Genomic DNA, 22,703 nt, shown 5'->3' on the forward strand with positions numbered 1-22,703 from the left:
ACAGAGAACCTTAGAAGTTTTCACTCAAGGACAACTCATGGAAAAGGTCCTTGGTTAGAACAGCTGATCTCGCCTCAGAAACCATGAAGGCCAGTAGGCAGTAGGATGCCACGTTCAAAATGCCGAAAGGAAAGACTGTCATTCAGGAATTTTGTATCCCGTAAACGCCATCTAAGAAAGAGTGGAGAAATGAAGTCATTTCCAGATAATAAAACCTGAGAGCTCCTAGAAACACAGACCATCAACACCAAGTCCTGGAGAAATATTAAATCTGAATAGATCTGTAGTAAGTAAGAAGATAAAGTCCTTAATCTCAAAAATTTTCCAGTAAAGAAAAGCCCAGGACTAGATGGCTTCACTGGTGAATTCTATCACCTATATAAAAGGTTGTCACTAATTCTTCTCAAAGTCTAACAGAAAATGGAGGAAAGAACATTTCTTAACTCATTTTGTGATGCCAGTATTACTCTGATCCCAAAGCCAGAAAAAGACAACCCAAGAAAACTACAGACCAATATCCTTTATGGATATAGATGCAGAAGTTCTCACAAAGTACTAAAATAGACTAGAAGGTAAAGACTGTACACCATAACCAAGTGAGACTTATCTCAGGATTGAAGGTTCAATGTAATTAAAATCAATGTAATACATCACACTAACAAAGTGAGGAAAAACAACCCAATTGATGCAGAAAAAGCATTTGATGAAATTTGACACTCAGACTAAGAATAGAAAGGAACTTCTGCACCTGATCACAGATATCTGTGAAACCCTAATGGGTGATATCATGTTGGTGAAAAGATATACGCTCTGTCCCCAAGATCAGGGGCAAGGCAGGAGTTCCATTTTCCCTACCTCTACTCAGCATCACACTGGAGGCTCTAGTTGAGGCAGTTAGACAGGAGAGCAGTTAGGAAACAAAAATACTCATATTGGAAAGGAAGAAAATTTGTCATAGATGACCTAATTTTATATATAGAAAACTGAAATGTTCACAATACATACCTAATAAGTTTTCCAGATTAGCTGTATAAAAGAGCCACACACAAAAATCAGTCACATCTTTATATACTTGAAATTAACAATCCAAAAATAAAATTAAGAAAATAGTACTATGTATGCTAGGGTTAAAACTAATCAACACCTAGGGAGAACTTAAAGGAAGGGGGTGGAAGAATTGCACACTGAAAATCCATAAAACTGTTGAAAGAAATGAAAGCAGACCTAAATAAATGGAATGGCACCACCATGTTCATGGATTAGAAGATGTAATACTTTTAAGATGGCAGCAGTTCCCAAAATGATTTCAGATTGAATGTAATCTCTTATCAAAATTCCAGTGGCCTTTTTTTTTTTTTTTTTCAGAAATGGGAAAGCTGGTCTTCAAAGTTATATAGCAGTGCAAGCCACACAGTCTTGAAAAAAAGAATAAAGTTGGAAGACTTACACATCCTAATTTCATAACATATTATAATGCAGAGCATTCAGAGATGTGGTACTGGCTGCCATGAGTATAGACAGCCAGTAAGGGAGTAGAATTGAGAGTCTGGAAATGAATGTGTTCATTTTTGTTCAGTTGATTTTTAACAGGTGTTCCAAGACCAGTCATTGAAGAAAGAATAGTCTTCATTAGGTGGTGCCGGGACAGCTGGATATCTACACACAAAACAATGAATTTGGGCCTTAGTTGCATACCATATATAAAAAGTAACTCAAAATTGATTGATATCACATCTAAAGCTGTAATATTTATAGAAATTAACATAGGTGTAAATATTTGTGGATTAGGCAGTGGTTTCTTAGATATGTCGCCAAAAGCTTAATCAACGAAAAAAGATAAATTGGATTTCATCAGAATTAAAAACTTATATACGTTGAAGGACGTTATTGAGAAAGTAAAATAACCCATAGAGTGGGAGAAAATATTTGCAAATCATATATGTGGGAAGGGTCTAGTATCCAGAATATATAAAGAACCGTCATGACTCGAGCAAAAAGATAAATACCCCAGTTGAGAAAAAGACCATGTCAAAGCAGAGATTTTTCCAAAGGACATCTGCAGTTTGGCTTTAAGTAAGTACAGGAAAAGAATCGAAACATTAGTTATCAGGGAAAAGTGAATTGAAACCACAGTTGGACACTTAGTATTAAATTAGTGATACGGTAATAGGTATATGTTTTATTAGCATTCAGTAAGAAAGATGAGTGACTTTCAGGTCTGTGCACCAGCTTTTAACAGGTGATGAGAGTATATGATTTCTTCTGGTGACGGTCATGGGTACTGGTGTTTGTTCTTTGCACTTATAATGGGAGGACAAGCTAAATTTCAGATAGAAGTTAGTATCAGTAAAAGTGGAATTCCCTTCCCTTTCTGCATTCTGTGATCAGAAACCCCAGCTCGAGAACCCTTAGAGCAAAACCTCCAGGAAAAGTTTTGAACTGGCCATGAGGCTGTGGGTGGGAGCTCATTTCTTGTGGAGTTAACACAAACGTGAACTTGTACATCAGGCTTCAGTTCTCCTGCCTCGGGCTTGGTGGAATGCCAGTCGGCTGTGGGACTGGGAACCTTTTCTGCCCTTGCCTGTCCTGTTGGAGCTCTTGGACTTTCCTTCTCTGACCTAGCTGTCTTTTTTTTTTTTTTTTTTTTTTTTATGATAGTCACACAGAGAGAGAGAGAGAGAGGTAGAGACAGGCAGAGGGAGAAGCAGGCTCCATGCACTGGGAGCCCGACGTGGGATTCGATCCCGGGTCTCCAGGATCGGGCCCTGGGCCAAAGGCAGGCACTAAACCGCTGCGCCACCCAGGGCTCCCCTGACCTAGCTGTCTACTCCTTGCTGACTTTCTTGCTTTAGGCTCTTGCTAGGAGCAGGAGATCTTAGTCTCTTTGCTGCTGGCTATTCAGAGCTTGTGCCATGTACAGTCTAGTTTTGTCCTTCCAGGAAGCTCTCTGGAAAGGATTCTCTCTCTCCTGCTGCTGAGCAGTGGTCAGTCAGTGTCCTGCCCTAGCTGCCCTGGGTTTGGCTGTTCTACAGCCCAAGAATGAGTTTCTTTTTACCTGAAAAAAAAAACTTAAAGGTGGCCTCTGAGCTTTGCGGTTTCTGGTATGGAATCATTAAAAATGGTCTCTAGGTCTTCTAGTTGGTATTTTACTGTGAATTGTTGTAAAAATATGGGACCCCATAAAATTTAAAAAAAAAAAAAAAATATGGGACCCTTTAGCCCAACCAGCAAGAACCGGTATCCAGCTTAACATTGTTTATCTTCTGTTAGGAAGTGCAAAGGTGGGCAAAAATAGAGCACTCTAAGAATTTACGGATATTGTAAATGATTAGAAAGTACTTTCAACATTTGGGGAAACGTTTCTAATTATTTTTGGCTATTACAAAGCAGTATGGATGAAAACATTTGGTGTTTTACTGCTGCCACCTAGAGAAACTATCCGTTAGGCCTTCAGGAGCTCCCCATGGGTTTTCTCCCCAGTGACTGAGGTGAGCAAGTTATGCCAGTTTAAGGTAAGAATAACGGAGTTGGTGTTAATTTACTTGATTTTTATTTTTTGCCTTTGGATAATTCTTGTCAAAGTGTGAGGGGCTTCAATGAGGAGCAAGAAAAGATGGACAGATAAAAAGGAAGGTCTTTGCAGAATTTGGAAATTTTCGAACTTACTTAAATGTTTACTTAGATGCTCTAAAAAGATTCTAAAAATCTACACCCTTGGCTTAGAAGGTCAGTGAATGAACAAGAGATTAATGCAGTGACTGCTTTAGGGAATATCTGTGGGTGCATTGGCACTCTTGTTATTCTGTTTCTTTTATAACTTTGCTAAGAATTACTGAATTTATAAGTTTACCATATAGAATATCTTATTGTTTTGTCACCTCTGTGCCCCACCCCTGACACACTGGTTCGTTCATTTGCCTTGGATGTTATCTTTCCCTGCCTCGGGTCTTACCACCTCCGGTCTCCCCGCCTTGGGTCTGGAACCACCTTAGCTGCTCTGGGTGTGGCAGAAGTGGGAACTCTGGGGAGGTGCCTCCCTGTTGACAGTTGGGAGTTGGGGTCTGTGTGTAATAATGGATCTGTTTCTTAGAAACTAAGCTGCTTGCTCAGAAAATTACCCTCCTCATTTCTGTTTTTAGTAGGGAGGCTTGGCATTTGTCCAACAGTTAATGAGAAATCATGGTACAATTATGTCACTTTTCTTCTGTTTTTTCTGTGTTTGACCCATGGTGAAAATCAAAGAAACTTGAGTGGAAAATGCATCAATGAAATAAAAGCAATTATGTTCTGGCCTTGGTTTTTTTTCCTCTATAACTATATATTTTTCAGAGGATTAATTAAATGCTAGGGTGTACCTATTCCTCTTGGTGTTTGCTGGGAGAGTGATTGCACACAACTTTGCCCTCAGATGAAGTGATGCTTTCATAATTTCGAAAGACTGAATTGTCTGAGTTTTTTATCTTTTAAAATAGTCTTATCGCTCTTACTGATAAAAACTGATAAAAACCTGACTGCGCTCTATCAGGGTAAATTAGTGGGTTTTTTTTGTAGAAACTAGCTCTTTAAGTGAATAACTCATAAATACAATTCATATGCAATTCATCTGATGTTGAATGGTAGGCTACAGAGCAATCATAGCGTGATGATTGGGTGACCTTTCAGGTTACTCATGGTGGGCTTGTAACATTTTTTAAATTTTCTGTCAGCGATAATTGAAGTATATCTTACAAAGTGATAATAGCTTCATTATAGTAGGACCAGTTATTCCTCAAAGCAGTCACTAGTTATGTGTTTAAAATTAGGGAATATAAATTTAAAAATCTAAAATATAAAAATCAATAAATACTTTTATAATTTCAATTTATACCTAAAAATAAGAAATTTGCATTGAAAATACAGATAGTGCTCTTACCTTCATGGCCATAAAATATTGGCATTTATTCAAATATCTACTTACAAAGGAGATTGACTGTAATTGATATCATCTAGCCCTGACTTAACAAGGATTGAATATAAGACGTTAACATCATTAAAAACTTTGTTTCCGGGGATCCCTGGGTGGCGCAGCGGTTTAGCGCCTGCCTTTGGCCCAGGGCGCGATCCTGGAGACCCGGGATCGAATCCCACATCGGGCTCCCGGTGCATGGAGCCTGCTTCTCCCTCTGCCTGTGTCTCTGCCTCTCTCTCTCTCTCTCTCTGTGACTATCATAAATAAATAAAAATTAAAAAAAACAAAACAAAACAAAAAAAACTTTGTTTCCTTAAATATTTATCCTTGGGAGTAGATTTCTGTGAACAGAAGAAAATATCTTTTTTCTTTGATTGCCTTGGGAAAGTGATCTTACTGAAAAGTTTTTTTTTTTTTTACTGTCACCATATGTTCACTCATTGGCTTGAATTACTTAGTTCTTTTGGATAGTATTTTTTTCTGATTTAAAAATACTAATTGAAAATTTTTGAGCCTGTTAACAGAAAAAGTTTATTTTTATGAAATTACTATTTCATCATGAATAGATAACCTGTTAATATATTTTCTGTATTTCTCTGTGTCCATTTCACTGTGTATACTTGGAATTTTGTAACCCTTTAACTTTTTTTAAAATTTAAAGTGAACAATGAGAAAAACCTTTCCAGCCCTCATTGAATATATTTCTGAAGCATATGATTTGGCATTCCTGCTTTAACCAAATAAGGTGTTGTTTTTTTTTAATAATGAAAATTCCATGCTATTAAATTTTATTCTTCTGTACCAAGGCTTTATAAAGCATGATCTCTGAAACTGCTGTATAGCACATAAAAGTGTATTTTGTGGATATATTCTTTTTTTTTCCCCTGGGAACAAGATCTGTTTTGTTTTTTTTTTTCCAATAAGTTCTCAGTTTGTGATAGTTAAGAATGAACTTTAGTTTTAATGACTACATGATACTATTTTATAATTTGTTATATATTCCTTTGTTTTTAGTAGTGTATTGGAAAGTGTAATGTACCCTGGCCAAAAATATATTACTCCAGTAATGCAAGGATAATATTCATAATTTTTTCATTTATATTCACAAATGAAACTGGCTTGTAGTTTCCATTTTGGGTATTACTATTATTATTATTATTTTAGATTTATTTATTTGAGAGGGAGAGAGTAGGGGAAAGGGCAGTGGGAAAGAGAGAGAATCCTCAAGGAGACTCCACACTGAGCCTGGAGCCTGATGCAGGGCTCAATCCCAGGACCCTGAGATCGTGACCTGAGTTGAAATCAAGTCGGCTACTTAACCTCCTGAGCCACCCAGGCACCCGTTTTGAGTATTATTTTTATAAGGTTGTGCTAGTGTTATAGAGATCCATAAAATAAACTCAAGCAATCTGTGTATCTTTCTGTGGTCTAGAATACCTCAATGTAACAATGTCTTTTTTTTTTTTTTTTTTTTTTTAAGTGAAGTAGGCATTTTACATTTCTGATTTTAAGTTCTCTCCTTGGGTAAATAAATTTTGGTTATGTTTTGCTAGGAAACCATTAATTTTATATTGTTATATAATTACTACAAATATTTTAAAATTCTTTAAATACATTTGTCTCTGTGGATATACTTTCCCGAGGGTTGTATGTTGTTCACCTGGTGATTTGGAACTTATGTAAGAATGACCAAAGAGGGACTTTAGGTATGTTATGACTTCAGTGGATTTTACAGTCCTGCTAGGGAGCTGAGTGCTATTGGTCACATGGTCAGTGCTGAGTCTCAGACCATTCAGCTTCTAACTTAAAACAGTACCAACTACTGAGGTTCTGGTTCAAATGCCATTTCTCCCTAAGATGACCTAGGGCTCCTTGGGTGAGTGGCCGATTCTTGGTCTAGGGGAGAAGGAAGATGAGCCTAGTGCATCTTCCATACCAGAAGCAAGGAAGACTAAAGGTCAAGGCTAAAGGACTTTGCAGCTAGCTTGAAGAGGCTCCTGTCATCCCAGAATGGGAAACCTGGAGTGCCAATAAGGATAATAAGTGTATGGACTGGAACACAGATGCATATAACTCCATGTTCATGATGATAGAACACCATTGGAAGCTGGGAAATAAAGATGTTACCAAATACCTCAGCCTCTCTTGACCTGGTCAACTTTCTTCCCTTTTAATCTATTCATAAAATTAATGACCGCGAGAGTTTCTGATGAGGCGTCCTAGCTCAGAGGGAAAGACAGTGCATTCAGAAGAAGGTGCTAGCTGGCTCAACCACTAGACGAATGCCATTCAGAAAGGAAACCTAGACCCTACATCATGTCCAAGGTAAATCCTAGAGGGATGAGGAACCTGAGCTATGAAAATAACATGGCAGGAATGCTGGAAGAAAATTATGTTGGATGTCTGTGTAACCTAGGAAGACAAGAAACTCAGAAGCCACACAGGATTATGTTTACCTACACAACAAAAATGGAGCAAAGCAAAAACATGAAACATCCTGTAGATGTTGGTAAATGATTAACTTACAAAACTTTGTAATACTTGCCTCACAAATGGTCATGATCCCTAATATAACAAACAGTTTTCATATATTGATGAGAAAAGGACAAAGTCAGTAGAAACATGGGTTGAGGAGGAGATGAAAGACAGTTTACAGGAGAATAAAAGCAAATGACCACCCATATGACGAAAACCGCCCCAACTTCTTTTGTCAGAATAATAACAGTACAAGCAGCCATGCTTTCACCAGCTGATGGGCAAAATCTAGAATGGCGCATCCCACTTGTGGGAATGTCTGTGGACACCACTGTATGGAAAGGAAGGCTGGCACATCTGTAAGGATTAAGAATTGCTTTGACTCAGCGGCTATTAGAAAGTGAGTTATAGAGCCAAAAGCACTAGTGTATTAGGACATGACTGAAAAATGAGAGTGGTGCCCTTATTGTGGTAGGAGATGGGCTAGAATCAGTAGCAATTTAGCTCTATTTTACCCCCCCACTCTCCGTGCCCTTTCTGTTGTCAGGAGGCAAGCTGGTCGGTGGGGTCAGCAAAGGTGTTGAGCACTGAATGGGGAAGAAGCTTCTGAGCAAAACGGTGGTTCTCAGAAAGGTCACTTAACGGCAGTGCTGCTTGGTAGACTGGTGCTGCCTGCCTGCCTGCCTATCTGTCTACATTAGCCTGTAGCCAGCAGTCCACGAGCAGGGTATGGCAGTGTTGGCCCCACTGTGTTCCAGACTCGCACATGGACCTCTGGGCAGCGGCCCTCACACCCAGACCCTCATAGTTAGCAGAGGTTACAACAGATAATCCTCTTGAGGATCGTAAATCTTCAGGAAAAAACCTGTTTCATTATACTTCCACTTAAAAAGCCTGGGACATCTAATCATTTAGAGAGTGATGTAGCTAAAATGCTTTCTAAGACCAGTTTCGCTGTATAAAGGCTCAGTCTCCTGTATCTCAAGAGCTTGGCTTTCAGAATGGCTTCTTCCATGTTGCCGTTAGTGGGTAGTCTGCCGTGTCACATTCTGATGTTGCTATGTCTCTTTTCTCAGTTCTTTGTAGCCTCAGATCCAGCAGTTAAAACAGACCGGCTATGGCAGGACAAGTACACCTTACGGAAATCGATGATCCCTTCTTTTATTACAATGGATCAGTCCAGGAAGGTAAGGCCAGAAGGGAGATTCGTGGTTTTGATATTTTAATCTGTATCTACCTGTATGTGCCTGCATCAGGTGACAAAACTTATCATCTTAAAATGTTATTGCATTATAGAAGTGTGTATTAATTGAATGTGTTGACCTATAAATATGTGTGTGTTAATAATGTCTTTTTAGAACTCACTTGATACTTTCCCAGATATTCTTGTTAATTTTTAATTAATAGTTTGTTGCTCAGGAATATTTGTGGTAGTTGAATGATCAATGATTTTTATGTAAAAGTAACTCTAGGATATTTTCTTTTCTAGGTCCTCTTGATAGGAAAATCAATAAATTTCCTGCACCAGGTTTGTCATGACCAGACGCCCACCACGAAGATGATAGCTGTGACCCAGTCTGCGGACTCACCCCAGGATGGTATGATGGTGATCGCTGTGGTGAGGGTGTTGTGTATATATATTGCTGGAAGCATTTTTTTGTCCAATAGGACTGACACGTTTTCTGAATTGTTATCCAGAATACCTTAATATATAGTGTGATATGTGTAAAATATTACTATGTAAATTTTGAATTCCCTTTTTTATGTGGACTTAATAAGTATTGGACTAGGTGTGGCTGTTTTATTCATAGTAAATTACTCTTAGTAATCTGTATTATTTTTAAAAAATGGTACAGCGATAGTTTGCTGAGATAAGAAAGGAAAACTGTTGCTCTTGGTGGCTGCACCTATGACAGAGGCTCATTCAGGAATCAGCAGGAATTCACAAGTGTTGATTGTATTCAGAGTGCTGCCCTGCTCTAGATGTTCTCTGGTTCCCTCATTCACTATTGTCCTCTCCTACTTTTCGCATCATTGCATGGTGTTTTGTGCACGGACAACTTTCTGGTCTTGGCTGTTTCTGTTCGCGTGCTTATTCTGACTCACGCTGCATATGGCACAGCGTGGCAGGTGTAGGCAAGATGATACCAATTATTGTACATGACGATGACTGTGCCTTTCATTAGCTTACAGTCTAGCTATGAAGATAAAACATGGAAAATAAAATGAAATAATGAATAGTAAATAGTAAAAGATAAGAAGTGCTAAATGAGATGTATGGATAAATTGCTGTAAGTGTACAGTGCTGTAGGGTTGGTGGTAGGCGACTATGTGAATGCTAGACACCAGAACTTTTTCACCTGGCATCACCAAACTTTGTACCCTGTGCTGGTCCTCGCCTCCCCTCAGCCCCTGCGACCTCCACTTGACCCTCTGCTTCTCTGAGTTGGAAAACTTCAGATTCCGCAGACAGGTGATACCAGACAGTGTTTCTGTGTCTGCATTATTTCTCTTACCATAATGTTCTCCAGGTCCATCTGTGTTGCCACAAACAGAATTGCCTTCTTTTTTTAAGGCTAAATCATATTCTCTTGTGTACATACGCCACATTTCCTTTACATATTCATCTGTAGATAGACGCTTGGGCTGCTTCCATATCTCATACTTAGGAGATTACTTAATGCTGCAGTGGACATAGGCTGCATGTATCTTTTAGTGTTTTTATTTTCTTTGGGTAAAAAACCAGTAGTGGAATTACTGGATCATATGGTAGTTTTTTATATTTAACTTCTTGAGGACCTTCCATACTGTTTTCCGGAGGGTCTGCAGCAGTTTGCATTCCCGCCAAAAGTGCATGAGTGTATCCCTTTCTCCGCATCCTCACCAACACCTGTTGTTTCTTCTGTTTTTGATTCTGGCCATTCTGACAGGTGTGAGGTGGTACCTCCCTGTAGTTTGATTTGCATCTCCCTGATGATGAGTGGTGTTGAACATCTATTCATGTACATTTTGGCCCAATTTGATTTTTAGTATCTGAGAGGACTCACTAGATGAGGTCTCCAAGGTATTGGAAAAGCTATGTTGAAAATCCAGACTGAGGTCAGGGCCAGCTGTCGGGCTTTGGGAAGTGCCTGCGTCACCATGCTGGTTAAAGACAGGGCCCCTTAGTGTAGTGAATACTCCAGCTGTTGGGGTCAGATGCCTCTCCCTCCTTGCCCCAAGTGCATTCATCACAGACAATTTAGCATATACTTCTTAGGGATGCACAGACCCCAGTTCTTAGAATAGAGAGAGATGTGACCCAAGAACAGATTTTTGGGAAATACCCCTGTTGACAAGGTAGAATAATGAAGGAGAGCCAGGAGACTTGTGTTGACAGATTTTGACCTTTCCCTATCACCCAGAGAAGACAACTAGCTCAGGCCACACAGTGTGGTACCTGTGCTCACTGTGGAGACGTGCAGACAAGGATTTTTGCCAGTGAGGCAAAAGTCGTTGTGAGGCCTGCAGTCGTGCCTGGTGGATTGTGGCTACTATTGAGTTCCTGGACTGCTCCCCTTGGTTACGTTGACGACAACTCAGCCCCTGTCCTCCCTGCGGCTTTGGGCTACAGGGCAAGGGTTTCTTTACCATTAGGCTAGGAGTATGGTTGGAAAGATAAAAGATAGGAAACCTGGAAAGACCGACAGGAACACAAAAGCAAGGGGAAAAGTTGAATTTGTATTTCACATTTGAAAAATTTTGAATATTTGAAAAAAAAAAAAAGAAAGAAAAATTTTGAATATTTGGAAGTGTGACCAAAGAGTAGAATCCAGTTTTACAAATGAGAGTGGAGGATAGGCCCCAACTGTTAAGTGTTGTCATAGTTTTTAAATAAAATCAAATACTTAGTTTTATAAACTGTCTTGTGCCATAGAAGTGTAAGTTAGCAGGAAAAAGCTCTAGTATGTGTGTAATATCCTTGCGCTGTTTCTTTGCAGTATAAAACTATGGAAACGTTTACTTTTTTATGTTACTGCTTGGAGTTAGGTCTGCTTTTATTCCACGTTCTCTGAAAAATCTCCCCACACGTCTTCCCCCATGGTTAGCTTCATGTCGTGGCTGCATGTGACAGCACCAGACCTTCAGCCAGGCTAGCCATTCACAGAGCTCACTCTTTACATGTGCCATCCTGTTTGTTCTTGAGATGGGTTTCAAAAGTGTCATGTAGGCACGTGTGGGCGATTTCAGCATTGAATACCTCCCTTATACTGCACTTTTCATCAGCGTGTTTTAGTGTGGTTTTGAGTTCATTACACTGTAGAGGATAACTTGACCTTTATATCTGGAAATGACCAGCTGATATTGGGGCTCCTCTTTCTGGTCACAGTACACAGGCTGCTTGCACAGACGGCCACACAGCAGCATTTCCAGTTTCTGGGGCTTGGGGCTCACACCTTCCTGAGCACACACATGGCCTGTCATATCTGTCTCCGAGGCCATTTGTGGGTTTTGGCAATGGCTTTTGTACGTGGCAGCCTTTAGTTTTATCTTTATTAAAATACAGATTATAGACGTTTGTGTACTTCTCCTTTTGTTCTTTACAGCTGCAGATGTGTTCACAGATTTGGAGAACGCATTTCGGGGGAAAATTGATGCGGCCTATTTTGAGACCAGCAAGTACCTATTGGACGTTCTGAACAGAAAGTACAGCCTCCTGGACCACATGCAGGCGGTCAGGCGGTACCTGCTTCTTGGCCAGGGGGATTTCATAAGGCACCTAATGGATTTGCTCAAGTAAGAAGACTCTTTGCATTTTTATGAATACACATAGATTCAGCATGATAAAGAGTCTTAGGGTTCTTGTTTTAAAGAATCAATGGCATTAGAGGAAAATGTGTTGAATCCTCTTAGAACATCCTAGTAAGATGAAATCTGAAGAGATAAAGTTCTCACATAGAAGTCCTTTCATTTGTTCGTTTCCCGTGCCTTGGAGATACTGTGGCACTGACAGTCCAGTGTCCAAAGGGTGTGCAGTGGGTCACCCTTAGAATCGTGATGTCCATATGTGTGATTGTTCTGATTTAACGAGGATCTCTCTTCCCATCGGATCTCTGCAGGGGATTATATAATAGTTCATGTTGCTACAGGCCAGACTTCAATTAAAAACTTTATTTTTTAACATATGTGGCACATGTAAGTATTTTCAAGTGAAGCAGAATCAAAATTAATTTTTTGAGACTTAAGTGTTTAACTTTCCAAAACACTTGGCAAAATTCTATTGACGGTCAATTTTGTGAAACTTTTTTTTTTTAAATCATTTTTTTAAAATTTTTATTTATTTATGATAGTCACAGAGAGAGAGAGAGAGGCAGATACACAGGCAGAGGGAGAAGCAGGCTCCATGCACCGGGAGCCCGATGTGGGATTCGATCCCGGGTCTCCAGGATCACACCCTGGGCCAAAGGCAGGCGCTAAACCGCTGCACCACCAGGGATCCCAATTTTGTGAAACTTTTTAAAGATTTTATTTATTTGAGAGAGAGAATGTGCATGCATGTGCGTGTAGAGAGTGTGCGTGCATGTATGCGCGTGTGCTTGTTCATGCTCTGGGGGAGGAGCTGAGGGAGAGGGAGAAGCAGGCTCCCCACTGAGGAGGGAGCCCGATGCAGAACTCAGTCCCAGGACCCTGAGATCATGACCTGAGCCAAGCTAGTTGCTTGACCCACAGAGCCACCCACGTGCCCCTAATTTTGTGAAACTTTTGTTCTCATATTGTTGTTGTTTCTTTTTCATTTTAGTGTTTATAATCTGAACTCTTTATGATTTTGAGTTTTTATAAATCTCATTAAGAATTCAAGTAACAGGGGATCCCTGGGTGGCGCAGCGGTTTGGTGCCTGCCTTTGGCCCAGGGCACGATCCTGGAGACCCGGGATCGAGTCCCACGTCGGGCTCCCGGTGTATGGAGCCTGCTTCTCTCTCTGCCTATGTCTCTGCCTCTCTCTCTCTGTGTGTGTGACTATCATAAATAAATAAAATATTAAAAAAAAAAATTCAAGTAACATTTTATTTTTTAAAAATCTGTTAAGACCAGAACTTGTCCGTCCAGCTACAACTTTGTATCAACACAACTTGACTGGAATTCTCGAAACTGCTGTCAGAGCCACCAATGCCCAGTTTGACAGCCCCGAGATCCTCAAGAGATTGGACGTGAGGCTCCTAGAGGTACTGTGGTCCTGGTCCTGTGTAGGCAGTGAGCTCCCTGGCCAGCCCTCCCATCAATGTTCCCTGTTTAAGTGCATGTAGTCTTACCTGGTGGATGGGGGTTGTGCCTGCTGCTGTGTAATCTTAGGTGGGCATAGAACACGCAGTGCTTACCACAGGCCTGGCAGTGCATTGTGTAGTTAGCCTTACTCTTGTTAATGGTAATGTTGCAGAAGCCACAGGTATGATACCTGTTGGACGTTCTGAACAGAAAGTAATAATAATATATATCAAAATAATAAGATTTATCAAAAATCTATGTTTTTAATTTCAGTTTGATAGAAGATGACTTTTCTTTGGGGAATGAATATCAGAAACACTGTACACTGTTTGCTTAGCTATGATAAAGGACCATTAGCAGAGCCTGTTGGGTTTTTAAAATGTTGACTTTTAAAGGATTTGGGACATATAAGGCAGTGAGTTTCTGCCATAAAAATACGGTGACAAATTTGAAACAGATTTTATCATATTCATTCAAAAATACGCCATTCTTTCCACAGTATCTGTAGAGCACCTCTTAGGTGCCTATTGTTTCAGTGCTGAGGGTACAGGAGTTGGCAAAAAGATGCAGTTCTCATGTGGCTAATGCTCAGAACTATTGAGCATTTTTCCAAAAATTGGGCTTTATTTTGCTGCCTTTTCTTTGAGGACTGGCTGGATCCTTTGGCAGGAAGCCTAGCACTGGTGGGAAGGCCTGCAGTTTGTGTTTTTGCTCCCAGGTCTCTCCAGGTGATACCGGGTGGGACGTGTTCAGCCTGGACTACCACGTCGATGGGCCAATTGCAACGGTAAGGCAGTGCTGGGTGATGTGACAGCAGCCACGGCTCCTCACATTGCTAGCTGTCATGTTGTTGTAGAACTGGCCATCTTCTCAGTGAGCTTCTAGTGCAGGCGATTGCTTAACATCTGGGTGAGACCCACCGAATGAATACTGAAGCAACAATCGCTATGTGTTTTAGATGATCATTAATGAACACTGAGATGGTCTATAATTTTAAGGATTCTTAAAAATACCATTTGTTCCATCCTAGGTTTCAGCAGGTATTTAATAAACAGATTGCTTGTTGTGCTCCACTGTTATTAGACCATGGCTACTAATTCAGGATAATGTGAAAGGAACCACAAAGTGTATTTTACAGGAGTCACGTTTTTACTGTTTAGATCAAATATACTTAGCATTCATTGAAATGGACGGGAAGAGGCTGTACGGTTATCTGTTGTGCATTTGCTGCGCCTCACCAAAGTGCTGTTTCTGTCCACGTCAGTCCAGATGGGGAGGGGTGTAACCCCAGGAGCTCTTTGTGTCTGCAGTTAACTGAGCCCCTTCCTTCCGGGTGCATGCTGTTATATCATACCAGAGTAAACTCCTTTGCCAGGAAATGTCCTTGAGCTGACTTCAGTCATTTTACATCTGAAGGAGGACATTCATCTCTTTAGATTATTGGGAAAAAGACTTTGTTAAGAGGTAATATAACTTGGCTCTAAAATTACTCCAGTTGTGAGCCTCACCCCCACCAGGCTGCTTTCCAGGGCGTCCTCTCCCTGCTCTTGCTGTGCTGTTGCAGCATGCTTGCTGCGAGATGGGGGCTCCCAGTATGTGAATGCAGAACTGCTCTCCTATTTAATTTTTTGTCACATTCAAATTACTTTTTTTCCTCATTTGACTTGTATCCTGAATAGTTGTAGATACTTATTTGTTAAAACATTCTGTTGTGGAGCTCTTGGGTGGTTCAGTCAGTTAAGCGTCCAACTCTTGATTTCGGCTCAGGTCATGATCTCAGGGTCCTGAGTTAAAGCCCTGTGTGGGGCTCCCTGCTGGGCATGGAGCCTACTTTAAACAAAAAATTCTGTTCTATACATTATTATTTAAATCCGAAACTTTGATATTATCTACTTTGTTAATGTTGAGTACGTTGCATATTATTTTTCTTAGTATAAAAGGTACCATAGTAAAGTATTTCTTATTTCAGAGTAAGTATATATATGTATATGTTCCATATACACAGTTCCTTAATTATTTCACAATATTTCAGATTTACTGAGCATACAGTTAAAAGTGGCATAGCTTTGTATATAAACACGTGGTTATGCAGTATATTTTTTAAATTTTAGATTTTTGAAAGCTCTAGTCAAAACAGTCAATAGAAGAACTTTGTTACACATTTATTTTTAAAAAATTTAGGATGGATCTCTGTCTATGGCTAACAAGTCACCTCCCCACTCCAGCAGCTGGAGGGCACGCCTGGGAGGCTACTCTGGGAAGGAGAGCAGGGCTGGTAATGAATTAGCAGGATGTGCTGGGGACATTGTATGGGAGGTGATGTCTTGCACATCTGGCTTTTGCTGTTCCAGTCCTAGGGCAAGCCTCTGTCTCAGCTTGTTACATTTTCAGCTAACTGGAATATTTTATTATTAAAAATACACTTTTAGATCAAATTTTGGAAGAAAATGGATTTTCCTCTTTTTCCTTATTAAACATTATATCGTCTCTGTTTCTTTTCTCATTAATTGAGATTGTAATTTTTGTAGAAAACTGAATTATGAGGACATACCTTATGTTAGTCACATGATTTTTATCTTTTATGACAGTATAATTTTAACTTCTTGCTAATTCTGTGAAGAAGGACATGTAGAGATTATCTCTCATCTCCTCACTTGGGTACTGGGTGGGATAAAATCCTTCAGTTCTTTGTCCTTGATCTCCAGGGAATTAAATGAGGTGTCGGAAACTTATTTAATGTTTTTTCTGAACTGTATACTGCATAGGCAGTGAACTGAAAGACCATATACATGGCAAAATGAAACATGGAGGGTATTTCCCCTATACAAATGTAGTGGGAAGGAATGTTTTCTCTGAAACAGTTACTGTTTTTAAAGAATTGATTAAACTGGATGTTTAAACTGCACATTAAATGTGCTCTGGGAAACCTGGCACTTAAAGGGTCCCTTGAAATAGCATTTGTATAACAAAGATTTCTTTAATTCATTTGTAAAATTGTTTCCTTCAGTCACTGTTTATAGTTACAAAAACAGTAGTGTGGGCAGCACAGCAAAATAGATAATCCCCAAAACATTCACAGTTGATTTCAGAGTCCATTCAAAACAGTTCCTAACCATTCCTGTTTAGACATGCCGTCGTGAGTTAGTATTCAGCACCTGCCAAATACTGGCACAGAAAGGCCTACAGAAAAATAGACAGGTAGTCCTTGTAACACATGAGCAGTGCCAAGAATATACAAAATAAGAGAAGGCAAAGCAGTCTACAACGAAGTGCTAAAATTGCAAGGGTCAAATGATAAATATTCTGTCTGGAGAAGAGGGACATTGGTGAGGCCAGGGAAAAGTGTGTGGCCTGTGTCCTTGGGGGCCATGTGGGGTGTGGGACTAGCTAGGGCATAGGGAGTACCCGGGAGTGGTGTGAGGGGGAAGGTCTCAGGCTGAGGGGCCATGCTCCCGGGGTGGGGAGGGGCAGCCCAGAGCTGCTGGAAGCAGAAGTCCTACATGGGTAAGCTGTTCCTAGTTCTTTGTGCTGCGAGGGGAGTGTTGGTAATGGAGGCGACGCATTCCTTGTTTGAGGTGTCTGGAAAAGGGCAGACATGTGCCCACATCTGTTCTGCACACATTGGTGTCAGAAACATGTTTGGCTGTCATCTGCAGAAAACCCTGTTACGTGTATGCATGGGACAGATGGGCACTAGAAGATTATTTGTGGTTCACCTGACATGCGTATTTAACTGGTGTCCTGTGTTTTTATTTGCTCAATCTGGCCCCCATAGGAGGGAGGCGGGCATGGAAGGAAGGCCTCACCCCACCCCTGCCCATGGGGCTCATCCTCCTGGGATGTGACACCGCTGGCCATTTTGCAGTGAAAGAGCCATAAATACGTATGTGAAAACAACCCGGAGCCCTCTTTACAGGCTGGAGATTGTTCCAGGCCCATCCTCCATGAGATTTGCCACCCTCTTATCTCCCTCAGGTGGGCTCGGGTAGCAAAAACTGCTACGGAGCCAGAGCTGGAGTTGGAGTTAAGAGTCCACAGTTTCGACTATGGTTTAGGCTCAAAGTCCCGACGTATCATTTCCTAACCGTGTAACCTTAGGCCTCTGTTTCTCAGTCTATAAAATTGGTATAAAAATATCTACCTGCTGTTCCTGTGAGTTTGCTTGACATGATGCTTAGCACATCAGTAATGATCCTTTCCTGAAACTTACTATAGTAATTGGTTGTGTACAACGTAGAGTTTATTAGAGTTGATTGTGTATGCTTTGGCTTTTTTTGCTTAAAGATAAAAAGATGAAAGGTGGAGACCTGTCCAGGGGGGGAGGGGGGCTTCCATCACAGAGTACTACATACAGTCTGTCTTGTGCTGTTCTTCACAGGTATTTACCCGAGAGTGTATGAGCCACTACCTGAGAGTATTTAACTTCCTCTGGAGGGCCAAGCGGATGGAATACATCCTTACTGACATTCGAAAGGGACATATGTGCAATGCAAAGCTCCTGAGAAATATGCCAGGTAAATGCACTGCTGGGCAGTCAGGGGGCCTGCGTTGCAGCCTGGCAAACAGAGGAGTGGATTCATGCTTTTGGATTTGGCTTTTGTGAAAAGGCTCATTTGTAATATTGCTTATCTTGATTTCTGTGCAAGTCAGAATATGAGTCAAATTAGATTGTTTAGATCATGAGGTTTTTTTTCAGAGTCACATTCGTTAGTACTCTAGTGTTTACATATGGATTTTATTTTGATTTTTAAGGAAAGAAAGCTGCTTAATAAATTGCTGGTTCACTTAAAATTCACCTAGTATTTTGATTAAGGTCTATTTTGGAATTGCTTTAATGTTTTGGTTCATAAACCAGGATGTGGAAATATTTTGTAATATTACTTTGTAATTATAAGCCATAATAAAGATTCTCATGTCAGCTAGCCAGGTTTATTTTAATGTTATGAATACTGAATAATTTCATTTATGGATAATTTTGAAATCTTCATATTGAAATTCATTTGGTCAGAACCTTTGAGAAAGTATTTCAACGACGTTTCTCTAAAGAGAAGTGACACTTGTAGGTTCTTAATCTTTTGGTGAAAGTGGTTATTGAAAAAAGAGCCATTGATTGAAGACAGGCACGGGTCATCTGTACATGTTTACTAGGTCAAGGCTGATCCTGGAGCAGCTCCCAGAGTTCCAGAATAGGTATACCCAGAAGCCGGGGGCCTGTGTGTTGACAGATATATTCCGTGTCCCATGCTTTCTGAATTCACAGCTGGTCTTTTCCTGGGGATCAGGATCCCCTTACGTTCCTTGCCTTGCTTTCTCTGGACTCACTTTGTAGAAAATTAATAATAAGGAGCCTCTGATATAGCTGGGAAAGAAGCAAGAGAGAATGTTTTCCTTTAGATACCATAGTGGTCGTGGACAGGAAATACTGTCTTGGAGCATTTCCAATCCATGAGGGCTGCCTGGCAGAAGGGCTGCTTTGTGATGGCAGAAGGAGGCATCCGTCACTCAGAGGACCTCACGGTCTCCTGCTCTTCACTGTGTCCCTCTTTCCCATGGTGTGTTGCGGGGTGACTCATGCAGTCCACCGGGTGCTCGCTGGTGAACTGTCCTGTTGCCGGCCTCACACCCTCCCCTGGTGGCATCCAGGCTGTGGCGTGAGTGGTGTGGTGCCCGCGTCCTCCCTCCTTCCTGATTTGGACGGTCTCTGGGTGGTGTGTACGCTCTGTCACAGGGAGGCCTCTGGCTCTAGCTGTTAGCTGGTTGTGACACATTGCTGATTTCAGTATCATCTCACCAGGGTCAGCATGAATTTGCTCTTCTCAAGTATTGGAGTAGTCCGCAAGCTTTTTTCTCCTCAAGTCACAGACTTCTGATTGATTTTCTGTGTGTGGGAGAAGTATGCTTTATCTTGTAGAGCATTAATCACGTTAACATAACTTCATGGTGTTACAGAGAGCTTTGTGTTAGCTTCTTTCACTGACCCTTTCTTTGTCACTGAAACTTCTCCTAAAATATTTATAATAGCAGAATATTCCTTCATGTGTATATATTTACACTGTTCTATCTTTTCTCTTTGACATGTATTCTGTATTCTTTTTTCCCATGAATATAACTACTGCCATAAAGTTTAAGTATATATTTATATGCATCTAAATATTTCTTTAGATGAATTAGAGATGGAATAGCTGAGGTAGCAGGTATTGATTCTATTTTTACTTTACATTTGCAAGCACTAGTGCTCATACTTCAACTCTGAGTGTACGTCATCAGATGGCGTCAGGGAACGAGGTGCTGATTGAGGGCACATGCGCACTAGCAAAGCCCTCTGCCTAGCGGCTGGCTGTATTACTCTTGGTCAGCTAACATCCATTTATTTGAAAAATTTTAATGCTTTTTAAATGGTGAGTATAAACAGTTTTTTTGTCATTTGTGTTTCTCTTTTCGGGAAACTAGTTTTTTACTCATGTTTCTGTTGGGGTGTAATATTCTTTTAGTTATAAGGAATATTTTAAAGTTGTTAGTGTTCAGGCAACTAAATGAGCAGAAATCAACTAGCTTTTGTTAATACAGCAAATTTAGAAACATCCCGCCAACTATAAATCTGAGGCAGAAATACAGAAAGATTATTTAAAGTGCTCCTGTAAACCACCTTTGGAGCTTTTCACACATGTGCAGTGTGTATAACAGGCTTGGTGAATGTGTACAGGATCATTAATTATTACCACAAATATCATTTGAAAAATATTTATCAAAATATTTTAATAATAGTGAATAGTTACACTTGAAAATGATTTGCTTAGTATAGGAGTTTTCGGTATTGGTCTCCCAAGATGTTTATGCCTGTTTTTATATATTTGTCTTTCAGCTAGACAAAAAACAATTGTTGATACGAAAATTGTTTAAAGATTTGGGTTCTAAAAAAAAAAATAAAAAAGATTTGGGTTCTAGTGGTATGGAGTCTTTTTGTTGTTGTTGGATTCAATTAATCTAAAAAGTATTAGAATTAGTGGCAACTAAATTTGTATTTCATATTGCAGCTAACTAAATGAAATAGACAAGTATGGTTAAATGAGCTTGTATTCTTTCTCTTCTTTTGTGTACCGGAGGGACCTAGATGGAGGTCCCTCCCACCTGGGGAGTGGTATTAAAACGATCTCCTTTTTGGTCCTTATTAGAAATAAAAATGAACGTGGTGGAGGTGGGAGATGCGCCACCACAGGCCCTCTGCTACATTTTGTTGGTGTAATTGGCAGCTGTTTTTCTTCCTTGTGATTAATATAATGATAATGTTCATCCCACTGTGGACAGTGTTCTAGACTGCAGAAATGATAACTTAAAAAGTGAGTAGACATTTTTCTCTTCAGAGTTTCTCTCTATATGTATCATCTTTGTCTGCATGGATGAGTAGGTGCCCCCCCGGTGATTAGAGATTTATATGGAGTTCCCTGTGCTGGACCCGTAAGCCATGTGGTTCATGGTCAGCACAGATGCTGAGCGGCACTGGCTAGGTGAGTCTGTAGGCCACCAGCACTTGGCTGAGGCCATGAGCTCATTTCCTTCCTCTGCCTCAGTTCCCTCATCTGGGGTGGGATAGCAGCGCTTGCTTCCTGGGGTCACAGGGATTGAGTCTGAGTAGTGCACTTACCTGTGCTGCCCAGGGGTGGGGGGTCTCTGTGCTGGTGTCATTGCTGCCTGCCTGGCCATATGATGGACAGCTAATGGCCTCTGCAGGAGGACCTTCGTGGTGATTAGAGATTCCACACAAAGGAGCTTTGGAAAGTCCTGATTCCCACTAACTTCTTTGAACCCTTAGCTTTGAGAAATAAATGAGATGGGTAATTTGACCTAGTCACTTAAATACAGTAGCATTAGTTAGAAATGCAGGCTGAAGGAGGTGATTTGCAATTGTGAAGAAACTGTTTTAGGGTATTTTTTTTTTAAAGAAACTTTAAAAAAAAATCATTTTAACAACCCTTCTCACTGTAGCACCTCCAGATGAATAAGTGCGAGTTGGAGATGGCTCAGCCTTTTGGTGAGTCTCTTCCAGAGCCTGCCTTGCTCAAATCAGGCTTGAAGTTCTCCCAGCATCCCATAGAGGGCAGCACAGAATTACAAATGTGGATCTTCCATTTCCATCCTAAAGAATCTCACAGAAGAACCTTTCTTGGTGGTGTGTATGAAGTTGTCTGCTGTGAAATTAGCCTAGTGAGAGACGTATTATGTTTATGTAGTTATTGGACCTCAGTGCAAGTGTTGCTTTGCTTTTGAGATTCTTTATTTGTAGGTCAGCCACAGCCATAAAAACACAAGCACTTATATGTGAAGTATGTATTAAATGTATTTTCAGGGTGCTGAGTAACAAGATCCAAGGGGTATTTCTGGTGTAAGTTAGATTTTTTTAGGCATTAAAGGACCAAATTGTCCCTTACAAATTCATTGTATTTATGAATTGGGTTCCTAGTCATTTGTTAGAGAGCAACTAGGCCATGAGAGGTTCTGAGTACAGTGTCTAGGATGTGACTTCCCATGTGGGGAAGACTTGCAGCACTATAGGGACTTCAGACTTCCATTATATGAGTTGTTAGGTTCCTTTTCAGTGTGCAGTGCTTCTGAGCAGTGGCCACAGGTCCCTGTACTCAGAAGTTTTATTTTGGAAGAACGTCATTAAAGATGCTATTTTGTATACTCATTTATAAAAGAAAAGATGATTGATTTCTCTAGAAGGAAAATAAAGTATTTGGTAGTACTTTACACTGTTAAAGGGAAGAACACCTCTTTTAACATTGTTGCTAATTTGCCTTGGTCAGGGAAGGCCTTTGAACAGGATGTGCGTTTAAATAGTCAAAACACGGGGGAATACACTCATCCACCTTAATTTTTGAGGACGAAGTCACTCATTCAGCAAATGATTGTTGAAGGCCTACTTTGTGCTGCCTATTCTTGGTATCCAGTGATGGACATGACAGACAAGGCCCCTGTGGTGGCTATGAGGGCAGGATGGACATTTATTTTTATTTTTTTTAAAGATTTTATTTATTT

The 22,703-nt window shown here is 40.4% G+C and overlaps 1 protein-coding gene across 3 annotated transcripts in view; it reads left to right on the forward strand.

Moving 5' to 3' along the window:
• Window positions 1–22,703, forward strand: part of TUBGCP3 (tubulin gamma complex component 3) — a 76,893-nt gene that overhangs the window by 32,402 nt on the left and 21,788 nt on the right. For 2 of the 3 annotated variants that reach the window (XM_077854922.1, XM_077854920.1), the window contains exons 12-17: window positions 8,500–8,610; window positions 8,913–9,021; window positions 12,010–12,199; window positions 13,492–13,627; window positions 14,386–14,454; window positions 18,046–18,181. In XM_077854922.1, the coding sequence (XP_077711048.1) occupies window positions 8,500–8,610; window positions 8,913–9,021; window positions 12,010–12,199; window positions 13,492–13,627; window positions 14,386–14,454; window positions 18,046–18,181 (751 nt within the window). The remainder of the gene's footprint in view (window positions 1–8,499; window positions 8,611–8,912; window positions 9,022–12,009; window positions 12,200–13,491; window positions 13,628–14,385; window positions 14,455–18,045; window positions 18,182–22,703) is intronic. The other variant, XM_077854921.1, reaches the window with a different exon arrangement.

The sequence above is a fragment of the Canis aureus genome, chromosome 17 (assembly GCF_053574225.1).
Source record: "Canis aureus isolate CA01 chromosome 17, VMU_Caureus_v.1.0, whole genome shotgun sequence".
Lineage (NCBI taxonomy): Eukaryota > Metazoa > Chordata > Mammalia > Carnivora > Canidae > Canis > Canis aureus.